Source organism: Aspergillus puulaauensis, chromosome 8 (assembly GCF_016861865.1).
Source record: "Aspergillus puulaauensis MK2 DNA, chromosome 8, nearly complete sequence".
Lineage (NCBI taxonomy): Eukaryota > Fungi > Ascomycota > Eurotiomycetes > Eurotiales > Aspergillaceae > Aspergillus > Aspergillus puulaauensis.
Window position 1 is genome coordinate 1,615,855 of NC_054864.1, and position 11,824 is coordinate 1,627,678.

At 21.9% G+C, this 11,824-nt stretch overlaps 1 protein-coding gene across 1 annotated transcript; it reads left to right on the plus strand.

Moving 5' to 3' along the window:
• Positions 1-117: 117 nt before the first annotated feature.
• Positions 118-2,750, plus strand: APUU_80629S (ubiquitin-specific protease UBP14; the record flags this gene model as incomplete). Its single annotated transcript, XM_041696931.1, has 6 exons — positions 118-148; positions 207-274; positions 325-465; positions 531-804; positions 856-2,545; positions 2,606-2,750. 6 exons carry the CDS (start codon positions 118-120, stop codon positions 2,748-2,750), a joined length of 2,349 nt encoding a protein of 782 aa, XP_041562512.1.
• Between the last annotated feature and the right edge of the window lie 9,074 nt (positions 2,751-11,824).

Sequence of the window (11,824 nt, forward strand, 5' to 3'; positions counted from 1 at the left end):
ATCTTCTTTTTCTTTTTTTTTTGTTCTTTTCTTTTGTTTATTCTCCATAATCTTGTTATATCAAGTCTGATTTTACCCTTCACCTACTTGTAAACGTCTATCATATTACATTCCAGAATGACGACCTGCTTGCATATTAATTCACCAAGTGAGTTTAATCTTTGGTTCCGGATGGCTGTAAATAAGCTAAATCTGTTTCGTGACAGACCTACAGTCGCCATCTACCTTTCAGGCTGTATATCGAGAAGACTGCACGCAGTGTTTTGACTCTATTGTCTGTGCTTCGTTTACCCGTTCCCCTCGCCTGGCTCTAACGAGTGGCAGGATGATGAACATGGCCTCAGTGTTTGCCTCTCCTGCTTCAATGGCGGTTGTGCTGGATCAAGGGACCATGCCCGTCTGCACTTCGAGCGCTTCGGTCACCCTCTAGCACTAAATATCCAAAGGACTCGAAAAAAGGTCCAGGTAAGCCGGTTTGCCAGTGTCTAGCCTTTTTATCCAATCTAATGCGGGATGCTAACGGATAACAGCGAGATGAGCCTCCACAAAAGATTTCCAAACTTACAATCAATGCGGAAACAGACGAGGATCGCTATGATACACGCACGCGTATCGTCTGCTATTCTTGTGGGCAAGATAATGTTGACGTTTCGACCGATAAAGTCCAATTAATCGTTAGAGACGTGATGAACGCAACGACATTTTCAAAAAAAGAGGAGATAAAGGCATGGGAGCAAGAGTTTACCCCTTGTGAACACACAGTTGGCTTGATTCAGCAGGAGCCCAAACCAATCGACTCACAAGGTAAGAATACTTCATAGACTCCTTTGATCGTGTCTAATTCGTCTTCATTAGGTCTTAGTCAGTGTTCGATGTGCGATTTGAAACAAAACCTCTGGCTCTGTTTACAATGTGGTAATCTGGGTTGCGGCCGCAGCCAATTTGGAGGTACAGGAGGTAACTCACACGGACTCGCACACTTTGATGCGACATCCCATGCTGTTGCCGTTAAACTAGGGTCCATAACTGCTGATGGCTCCGCTGATATTTACTGTTACAAGTGCAACGAAGAAAGAGTCGATCCTGAGCTTGCTGCTCACCTGTTTCATTGGGGAATTAATATAGCGAGCCGCGAGAAAACGGAGAAGAGCCTCATGGAAATGCAGGTCGAGCAGAATCTAAAATGGGACTTTTTAATGACTACGGGAGATGGGCATGATCTCAATCCAGTCTTCGGGGCAGGTCTCACAGGCCTGTCAAACCTCGGGAACAGCTGCTACCTCTCTAGTGTTATCCAGTGTCTTTTTGGTCTGCCAGAGTTTCAACGCAGATATCATCATCCCGGTGAAAAGCCACCTCTTTCTGAGACACCAGCTGAAGATTTCGAGACACAGCTCCGGAAATTGGCAGACGGAATCATCTCCGGGCGATATTCCCGAGCAGATGAAAAGACTGTGGCTTCTCCCGAACCTCGCGAGGTTTTGCATCAGAAAGGGTTGGCACCATCAATGTTCAAACACCTAATTGGACGCGATCATGTCGAGTTTTCGACTATGAGGCAGCAGGACGCCTTTGAATTTCTGCTCCATGTTTTCAAACATGTCAGCTTGTCCAAACACCCATCTGGGCTGATTAATCCTATCGAGTCTTTCAGGTTCAACTTGGAGCAGCGACTGCAATGCTTTAAGTGCAGGAGGGTCCGCTACAGACTTGACGAGCAGGATAACATCTCCATCCCAGTTCCCTCCCGCCGACAGGCCCATTCGGATTATACTAACGATAGCGATTCTTTTGAGCCCGTGACACTCTTTGACTGTTTGGACGCATTTACGTCTGAAGAAACTGTTGATCTTCGCTGTACTTCCTGCGATAGCCAAGAGAAATTCTCCAAAAGATCTGCCTTCAGAACGATGCCGGCAGAACTGGTAATTAATGCTCGACGATTCGAGTTGGTCAATTGGGTGCCAACCAAGCTAAATATTCCGGTCGATGTTAACGATGAACCCATTGATTTAAGTCATTATCTTTCCACGGGTCCTGCCGAGGGTGAAGATATGCTGCCTGATGATGGAGACGCGGACGGTGGCTTCCAAGTTAACATGGATCTGCTTAGTGAACTTCTTGGGATGGGCTTTCCACAGGTCAGGTGCGAGAAAGCTCTCTATTCCACGGGGAACGCAGACCTTGAAGCCGCGATGAATTGGCTCCTATCCCACTTGGAAGATCCCGATATCGATGAACCCATTAACAAAAAAAAGGCCTTGAAAAATTGGGCAGATGAACCGGATGCTACCAAGGTGGCTCAGCTAACCGATATGGGGATAGACGATTCTCGTGCGAGGCGGGCGTTGGTCGCCACAGGTGGTGATATCAGCCGTGCCATCGACTGGGTCTTCAGCCATCCGGACAATATGGATGAAAGCCCTACCGAGCAACAAGCCAGCGAGGGTTCCGGTGCCCTTCCAACACCTGGCTTCGATACCACTCCAGCGACCTACCAGCTTCAATCAATAATTTGCCACAAGGGCGCTTCCGTACATGCTGGGTAAGTCAGGGAAACTCCTCCGCAGTCTTGTGGCCGGATTAAGCTAACAACCCATGGTAGACATTACGTGGCATTTGTCAGGAAAGCTTTGCCAGGAAAGTCGGGACTTTCATGGGTAATGTTCAATGATGAAAAGGTTGTGGAGGTGGAGGATGTACAAGAGATGAAAAAATTTGCGTACCTCTACTTTTTCTCTAGGTTATAGTATAGGAGAGAGATCGAAGGAACTACCAGGTGATTGGGAGGAGGATAATACAAGAGAGGCTGGATGGGTGTATTTCATTTGAATACATTGGTAGGCAGAGGGCATGTATGACAGACAGTAGATGGTATTTATGTACGATAAATACAAATATGCATGTAGACATGTGTGGCCGTACCGCCACCTACCTTATTGATATCCGAAGCCTACCTTTATTAATTTCCCTAAAGTTCTTGTCTAATACTGATTTAGACTAGCTTATTAGTTAATTAGTTATTCTAATACTACTATTTCTACCCGGCTGTTCTTATTAATTAATAAAGTATCTTTATTAATTTTAATAATCTTATAAAGTAATAGTATATTTATTAATTAGAACCTTAAATAATTATTTTTATTAATTTTATTAAGTTTTTTTTTGTTGCAAGCTTACCTTGCTGTCGCCGCCTACCGTCATTTACCTGAACCCCGCGTTATTGGTAATACTATCCTTCCGGATAGTCTGTATTATTAATCTTTATAGCCTACTATATAGCTCCTATCTTCTATAACTTTATTCTAGTTTCTTATTTAGTTTTCTTAACTAATTTACTAATTTATAATATATTAAAATATTAACTTGCTATAATTAGTAGCATATCCTAGGTTAAGCTAGGATTATCTATAAAATATACTTATTTAAATTACTTATTTTAATTAATATCTAGAGTTATTATAATATTAATACTAATAACTTTATCTTTCTTATAGATTTATTACTAATCTAGTATTCTAATTAATATACTTTGTATAAACTATCTCTTCTCTTTTTGTGGCTGTACTGCCCGCTTGCTTTATCAATATCTAAAGCCTATTGTAGGATTGTTGAAGTAGTTGAAGATGATTCATTGAACGATAGGGACGGCCGGGTAGAAATAGCAGCATCAGAATAACTAATTAACTATTTAGCTAGTCCGAATTAGTACTAGTAAGAAATTATATAGAAATTAATAAAGATAGACTTTAAATATTAATAATAAAGCAGGCGGTATTATTATAAATATAGATTAAACTAAGAATATAGTAATCTTATTAGGTATAAAAATAGAATAAAATATTAAAGAAGAAAAGGCTTAGAGTAAGACTTAATAAATAAAATAAAAAATTAAGTAAAGTATAAAATAAATAGATAGAAAAATAAAAGATATATAAAATAAACTTAAAATAATCTTAATAAATAAAAGTAATATAAAAGACTGTCGCAAGACGGCGATCTTAGTGAATTGGTAAAGTGTTGATTTTACTAAACAACAAGATCTAAGAAGCGGAGCTAAAACTATTCAGCCGGAATAATGTAAACCCGTTGGTATATAAATATAATAAATATATGGTAATACCTGCCTGCTTGTCTTTATTAATTACAGCATACTTATTATCGCCTTACTTTACTAGTACTAATTCAGCTTAGCTAATAATTAGTTAGTTATTCTAGACCTGCTATTTCCGCATGGCTATCTATCTTACTTAATTAATTATTTTTTTTAATAACTTTAACTTCTATAAACTAATAGTATATCTATTAATCAGGATCTTAAATAATTATTTTTTATTAATTTTATTAAGTTTTTTCTAAATAAATTATTATATAAGTTAAAATTTAAGTTTTATATACTTTTCTACTATTTTCTAATATTTTAATATATTTTATATTACTATATTACTTTATCTTTATTCTATTTATTATCCTACTTTTATCTAATTTTATTTCTAATTTATTAATTTATATTAATTCCTTGCTTAGCTTTATTAAATTTATTTTTAATTTATTAAAAATTTATATTTTAATTTCTTTTTTATATTCTAAATTCTTTATTTATTTTAATACTAGTAAACCTAGAGCTCTATCTTACTAAACTTAAATATTAATTATAAGTATTTTATAAAACTTTATTAAATCTTTATATCTAGTAATTTAATATTCTATTAATTTATTTTATTAAATTTATTACTACTTATATTTTTTTTTTTTATAAAAATATACTAATATCTTACTTTATAAAAAATTAATTATTTTTTTATAAATATTATTATTAATAAATATTATTATTAATAAATTTTACTATTTTATTAAGAATATATATTATAATCAGTATCCTAATTATCTAGAGTAGATTAGATTAATAGATATTCTAGAAACTAATAATATAAATTTAATATATTTTCTTAGTGTCTATTTATATACTTTATTTATTATATTATTATATATATTTTTTATTACTAGTAAAGATAAAGTTAAGACTATTATTCCTAAAGATTAACTTTATTAAGATATTAAATTTAATATATTTTTAACTATACTTATATTATCTACTCTTATTTTAATAAATTTTAAATTATCTAATTTTTTAAATACTTTATCTATTATTTATCTTATTTAAATTTATTAAATATATTCTTACTAAATATTTAGAAATATTTATTATTTAATTCTTTTAAATTAAGAATTACTAAGTTTTTCTTAATTATAGTTAATTAACTTATCTCTAAATTAATATTATTTAATCTAGTTAAAGTTATAACTCTAATTAAATACTTTTAATTTAAATTTTTTATTAATTTATTTATTATACTTTTTATTAATTTTAATATTAAGCTTAAAGCTTATCTATATTATTAATTCTAAATATATATAAGAAAGTAAGCTTATTATTAATTTATAAGCTTATTAAATACTAATTTAATAATATTAAATATTTATATAATATTAAATACTAGTTTTAATAAAAATATTAATTTTTTAAATTTATATACAGGCAGCTCTATAAATTTATTTATAAATATAAATTAAGATTTTAAATCTACTATATATAATCTTATATATATATTATAATAAATATAAGTTATTATATAAAATAAATAAGCTACTATTAATACCTGTATTATAGAGTTTAAATTATATTAATATTATAAATATTATCTTAAATTATATTATTATTCTACTACTAGTAGTAGACTTTCTAATAATAAAGATTCTTCTAATAATAAAAATATTAATAATCTATTTAATAATAATCTTAATAATAATACTAATACTAATATAATCTTTATATTTAAAACTATTAATACTACTAGTATATAAAAGATTAATAATATTAATTACTTCTAGTCTAATATATATAATAATATTTTAATAAAGTATATATATAATATTATATACTATAAAAATATTAATATTTTTATTAATTATATCTAAGATATTACTCTTTATAAAAATAAAGATCTTATTAAAATTAATTTCTAAGTATATTTTTATAATATTATTATTTAATAGTTTATATTTTAACTTAATATTAAGAAGAATAGATTCTATATCTTCTTAAATAATTTAAATTAAATCTTTATTAAGTATTTTAGAAGCTTTATACTATATATTATATCTATACTAATATTTATATTAATAAAATTATATAAATATTTACTAAAAATATTATTTATTACTATTATATTATTAAGATTAATAACTAATTTAATTAGATATCTATTATTTAGAACTATTTAGATATAAATCTTTAATAATATATTTTTAAATTTAAAATTAATATTATTTTTAGTATCTTTTTTAAAACTTTAAATTAAAAATAATATCTATAGTAGAATCTTACTACTAAATATAATAATTAAAAGGCTAGTTATATCTAAGATTTAAATAATAATAAGAATAGACTTAAAGATAATAGACTTTATAACTTATTATCTTAATAAGATAACTATAATAGCTATAATAATAATTATAATAATTAATAAAATTATAATATTAATTAGTAATATAATTACTTACTATATTAATTCTTTAAATAATAGTACTAGCTGTATACTATCAGACTATAATATTAATATTTTATAAATATATTTCTGTTATACTAATAAAATTATTTTAATTAAGTATAAGACTATATCTATTTAATATACTAAACTAATAATAATAGATTTCTATATAATAAACTCTTTATAAATAATAATAATTAAGTATCTAATACTAATACTAATACTAATATAAATTTTAATAATAATTCTTAAAATCTATATTAACTATAAAATTAAATAAATACTTATTTTACTAAGTAGCCTCCTACTAAATCTAGTATCTAAGATTAATTTACTTACTAAAATATTAAACTAATATATATTTTCTTTAAAACTAGTATTTATTCTATTTATTTTACTAAGTCTTTTATTTAAACTAATAATTATTCTATCTATTATAGAGAATCTAAAGTTAGAATTATTAAAATAATTTATTTAAATAATAAAAAAGATAAGATCTTTACTAGTTTTATTAAGATATATTATATTAGTACTAAAGTTAAGTAAAAATATTTAATTATAATAAAGAATCTATCTAATTTTATTATAATGGAATTTTTATATTTTTTAGTTATCTATTTTTATTATTTTAATATATTTAAATTAAATAATAAACTATACCAGCACCTTTTTTATTTATATAATAAATCTAATAAAGTAAAACCTACTTATAAAATAATATTTATAATAAGCTTATTAAATATAATTATTATTAAATTAAATATTATAATTAGTTTAAATACTACTAAATTATTTAAAGAGATATATTTTAATATTAGTTATTATTAGTTAGTTAATAATATTAACTTCCTATATATTATTCTAGATATTAAAATTAAAAAAATAGCTAAGGCTATTTCTATTAATAGTATTAACTTTAATTATATATTTAATCTTTATACTTACTTCTATCTTTACTTTTTATATTTACTAACTAATAATACTTTATCTATATTTATATCTATATTTATATCTATTTATATAGCTGATATTACTACTAAGCTCTTAATTAAAATTAAAATTATAAATTATAAAGATATAGTTATTAATATTAAATAATAATATATTATTATTTATTTATACTAGAATATAACTATTTTAGTTTATTATTAAAATAATAGTTAAATAAATCCTGTTAAAATTTATATTATATCTAGAATTAAAATATTTTCTTACTTAAAATATAAAATTCTAATATCTATAAAATCTACTCTATTTAATTAAGATTTAATTTTTAAATTTAAAATATTTTTAAAGTTATACTTCTATATTTCTACTTATCTTATAAATAACTAATTCTTATTTATTAAAATATCTAATCTTATTTTTAAATCTATTATTCTATTTAGCCGCCAGTATTTAGGAATTATTAATAATTCTAAATTTTTTTTTTATTAGGCTTAAAGTTATAGAATTTATTTTAATATATCTAATTATACTATAATAATTTTTTTTATTTAATAATATAATTTAGACTTTACTTATTTTATTTTAAAATCTAGTTTTAATTACTAGTATTATTAATATATTAAATAGTTATTTATTAATATATTTTATATCTTTATTAAAGTATTATTAACTAAAACCTGCTGTAATATCAGTGATTTACTAAATAAAAGTAATATTTTATTAAAAAATATAAAAATATTATTTAATAAAGTTATAATTTATATTAAAGATTCTAAAATTATTTTTTATTTTACTGAACTTATCTCCTATTTTAATATCTAGAAAGATAAAATAAATATTAATTTAATTATTTATATTTTTAAATCTTAGTAGATAAAGATTCTATTAAAAAAAAACTAGAAATATTATATATTTAAATCTAAAATATACTAAATATTTCTAAAAAACTAAGTTATTATTAATAAAACTTTATATTTATTATAAAAAATTAGAAAGCTTAAGCTTATTATTATCTATATATTTTTTAATTATTTTATATTTATTATTTAGTATACTATATTTAATCTCTAAACTTAAAAAAATAAAAATAAAGATTATATTATTATAAATCTATATAATATAAATAAAGAAGTAAAACCTAATTAATATTTAATTATATTTATTAAAAAGTTTAAAATAATTTTTTTATTAAAGTTCTTTACTATTTTATAAAATCTTAAATATTATCTTAAATTAATTAAATAATTTTATTATTAAATTAAATATTATACTATCTAAAGTAAATCTCTATAATTATATAAAATTAAGTTTTTAAAAAATAGTCTATTAAAAAATTATATTTATTAAAAATATATAAAATATACTACTATTACTAAGTTTATTATTATTAAATTATTATTATTATTTAACTTATAGAATAAGTTTTAAAATTTCTAATTTTTTATATACTTTAATCTTAAAAAGTAATTTTATATTAATATTAATACTTTTTATACTATATATAAAATTATAATTTATTATATTAAGAATAAGTATATTAATTATTTTATTTTTTTTATATAAATAAAGGTTTTATCTATTCTATTCTTAAGTTATTTACTTACTAGTACTAAATATAATTATTAACTAATTAAATTTAAAATTTTTTATTTAGTATAGACTATCTATGAAGTTTATTATTATATTAAATTATTATTATATTAAATTATTAAAATATTTTATTATTATTTATATTAATTATTTATTAACGATTAGTATTTTAAAATAATTATTATTTTAATCTATTATTATTAAGAATTTAAATTATTAATTAGTCTATACTAGTTAATATCCATAATAATTTAAGCTTATTATTTATTATAAGCTTAAAAAGACTAATATTATTCCTAATACTTTATTATAGTTATTTTTAAAATCTTTAACTATAATAAAATATTATATTAATATATAACTCTTAAATCTTAATAATTTATATACCTAAGTATATTATATTTCTATAACTATTAAACTTACTAATAAGTTTAAAGAATATTTAAAGAATAAATACTTAAATAACTATTATATCTTATTAATTCTTAATATTTTAAAGAATAGTATTAATACTAAACTTTTTTATATAATTAAAAATAATTTATTATATATAAAATACTAAGATATTATTAATAATCTTAAAAATAATATTATTATTAATAATAAATTATAGATTTATATTCTCTATTTTATAGCTTATAAAGTTTTTAAAAAGGTTTATAATTAATATAACTATTAAAGCTTTAAAAATATATATAAAATATAAAGAGTCTTATTATTTATAAAGATTAAAAATTTCTAAAAATTATATTCTATACTATCTATTATATAATATAATACTAAATAAAAGTATAAATTTTATAATAATCTTTAATTAATTTTTATTATCTTTATTTTATTTAATATATTTATTAATAAATAAACTTTATTATTTCTTTTTTTTAAATATATATAATACTGATAGTACTCCTTATATTATTTATAAAAATAAATAAAAATATAATACTTTATTTATTATTATTAATAAGTTTATAAAATAAATTAATTTTTTTTTAAAATAAACTACTTTTACTACTAAATATTAAGATATACTTATAATATAATATTTTTAAGCTTATAATTAGAATATTTTTTATTATATTATTTTATACTAAGACTATAAGTTTACCTCTATTTTTTAGTAAGTAATATATAAAGTAGCTAATATAATTTAATATTATATAATAATATATTATTTATAAATAAATAATTAATTAGAATATATAATATAAATTATTAAAACTATATTTTATTATAATTATATTACTAGTTAATATATATAGTTAAGTCTTCTACTAAATATTATTATTATAATTAATAGTTTTAAAAATATTATTACTAATAAAATATTTTATTAATTATTATTTAAACTTAATTTTTATATCTCTTAAAATATATTATATAAGTTTTTTAAATAAGACTTTAACTTCTATTTTAATATAGAAAAAATATATAAGTTTACTAGTATCTAAATAAAATATATTTATAATACTTATTATATATCTATATTATTTAAATCTAAGTTATAAGTTTATTTTTATTTATATAAAGAATATAATCTATCTATTATTATTAATATTTTTATAAAATTAAAATCTTATTATACTAGCTTATTTACTATTACTTATTATATTAATTAACTTATATATAAATTATCTAATCTATCTTTTATATAAAATATATATATAATTATTTTTATTACTTAATTAGAGTCTGTATCTCTAATAATTAATTTTTATATATATAAATATACTAAATCTCCTGCTATACTTAATATATACTTTTCTAATAATAATAATTATTATAAAATTAAATATATACTTAATTACTATATATATCTTTATAAATAAAAGTATACTTTTTTTATTAAATATTATATCTAATAATTAGGCTATAGTCCTAAATATAATTAATAGATTTAAAAAAAGAATTTTACTAGTATTAAAGAAGCTATTACTAAATTTAAATTATTTTATAATTTTAATATTTAATACTTTACTTATCTACTTATTAAATATAGCTCTAAGTCTTAACTATCTTATTCTTATTATTTACTTATTATATATTTAACTATAGTAAAATTACTTTACTTTACTATAATTAAGAAGTTTATTAAGTAATCTTTAAGCTATTAAATTCTGTTATATAGCTAATAAAATTATTATATTCTTAAAAATCCCTATATTTATAGTAATACCTGCCTGCTTATCTTTATTAATTATAGTATATTTATTATTACTTTACTTTACTAGTACTAATTCAGCTTAGCTAATGGTTAGTTAGTTATTCTGGACCTATTATTTCTACACGGCCGTCCGCCTCGCTTAATTGATCATCTTTCCCAACAACTTCAACTTCTATAAAATAACAGGAGGTCTTTAGTATATATTAATAAGTAATAACTAGTTAGTATTATAATAATAAGATTAAATAAGAAAACTCTATATTCTTATAAATATATATTAACTTAGATAGTAAAAGAAAAGGAATAAAAAATAATATATATATAAAATAATAACTAATAATAATAATAAGATTTTTTTACTTAGTTATTCTTTAAATATTCTTTATACTTTATAATTACTTCTTTAGTACTAGTAATATGAGGCCGCAATACTAATATAGCGGCTCTCTAGGGATTATAGAGATATAATATATGATTAGTAAAAGATAAGTCTATATTTAATAAAATTAATTACTAATTCTTCTAGCTAAGAACTAGTAGTATAATATATAGTTATATATTATATAATAAT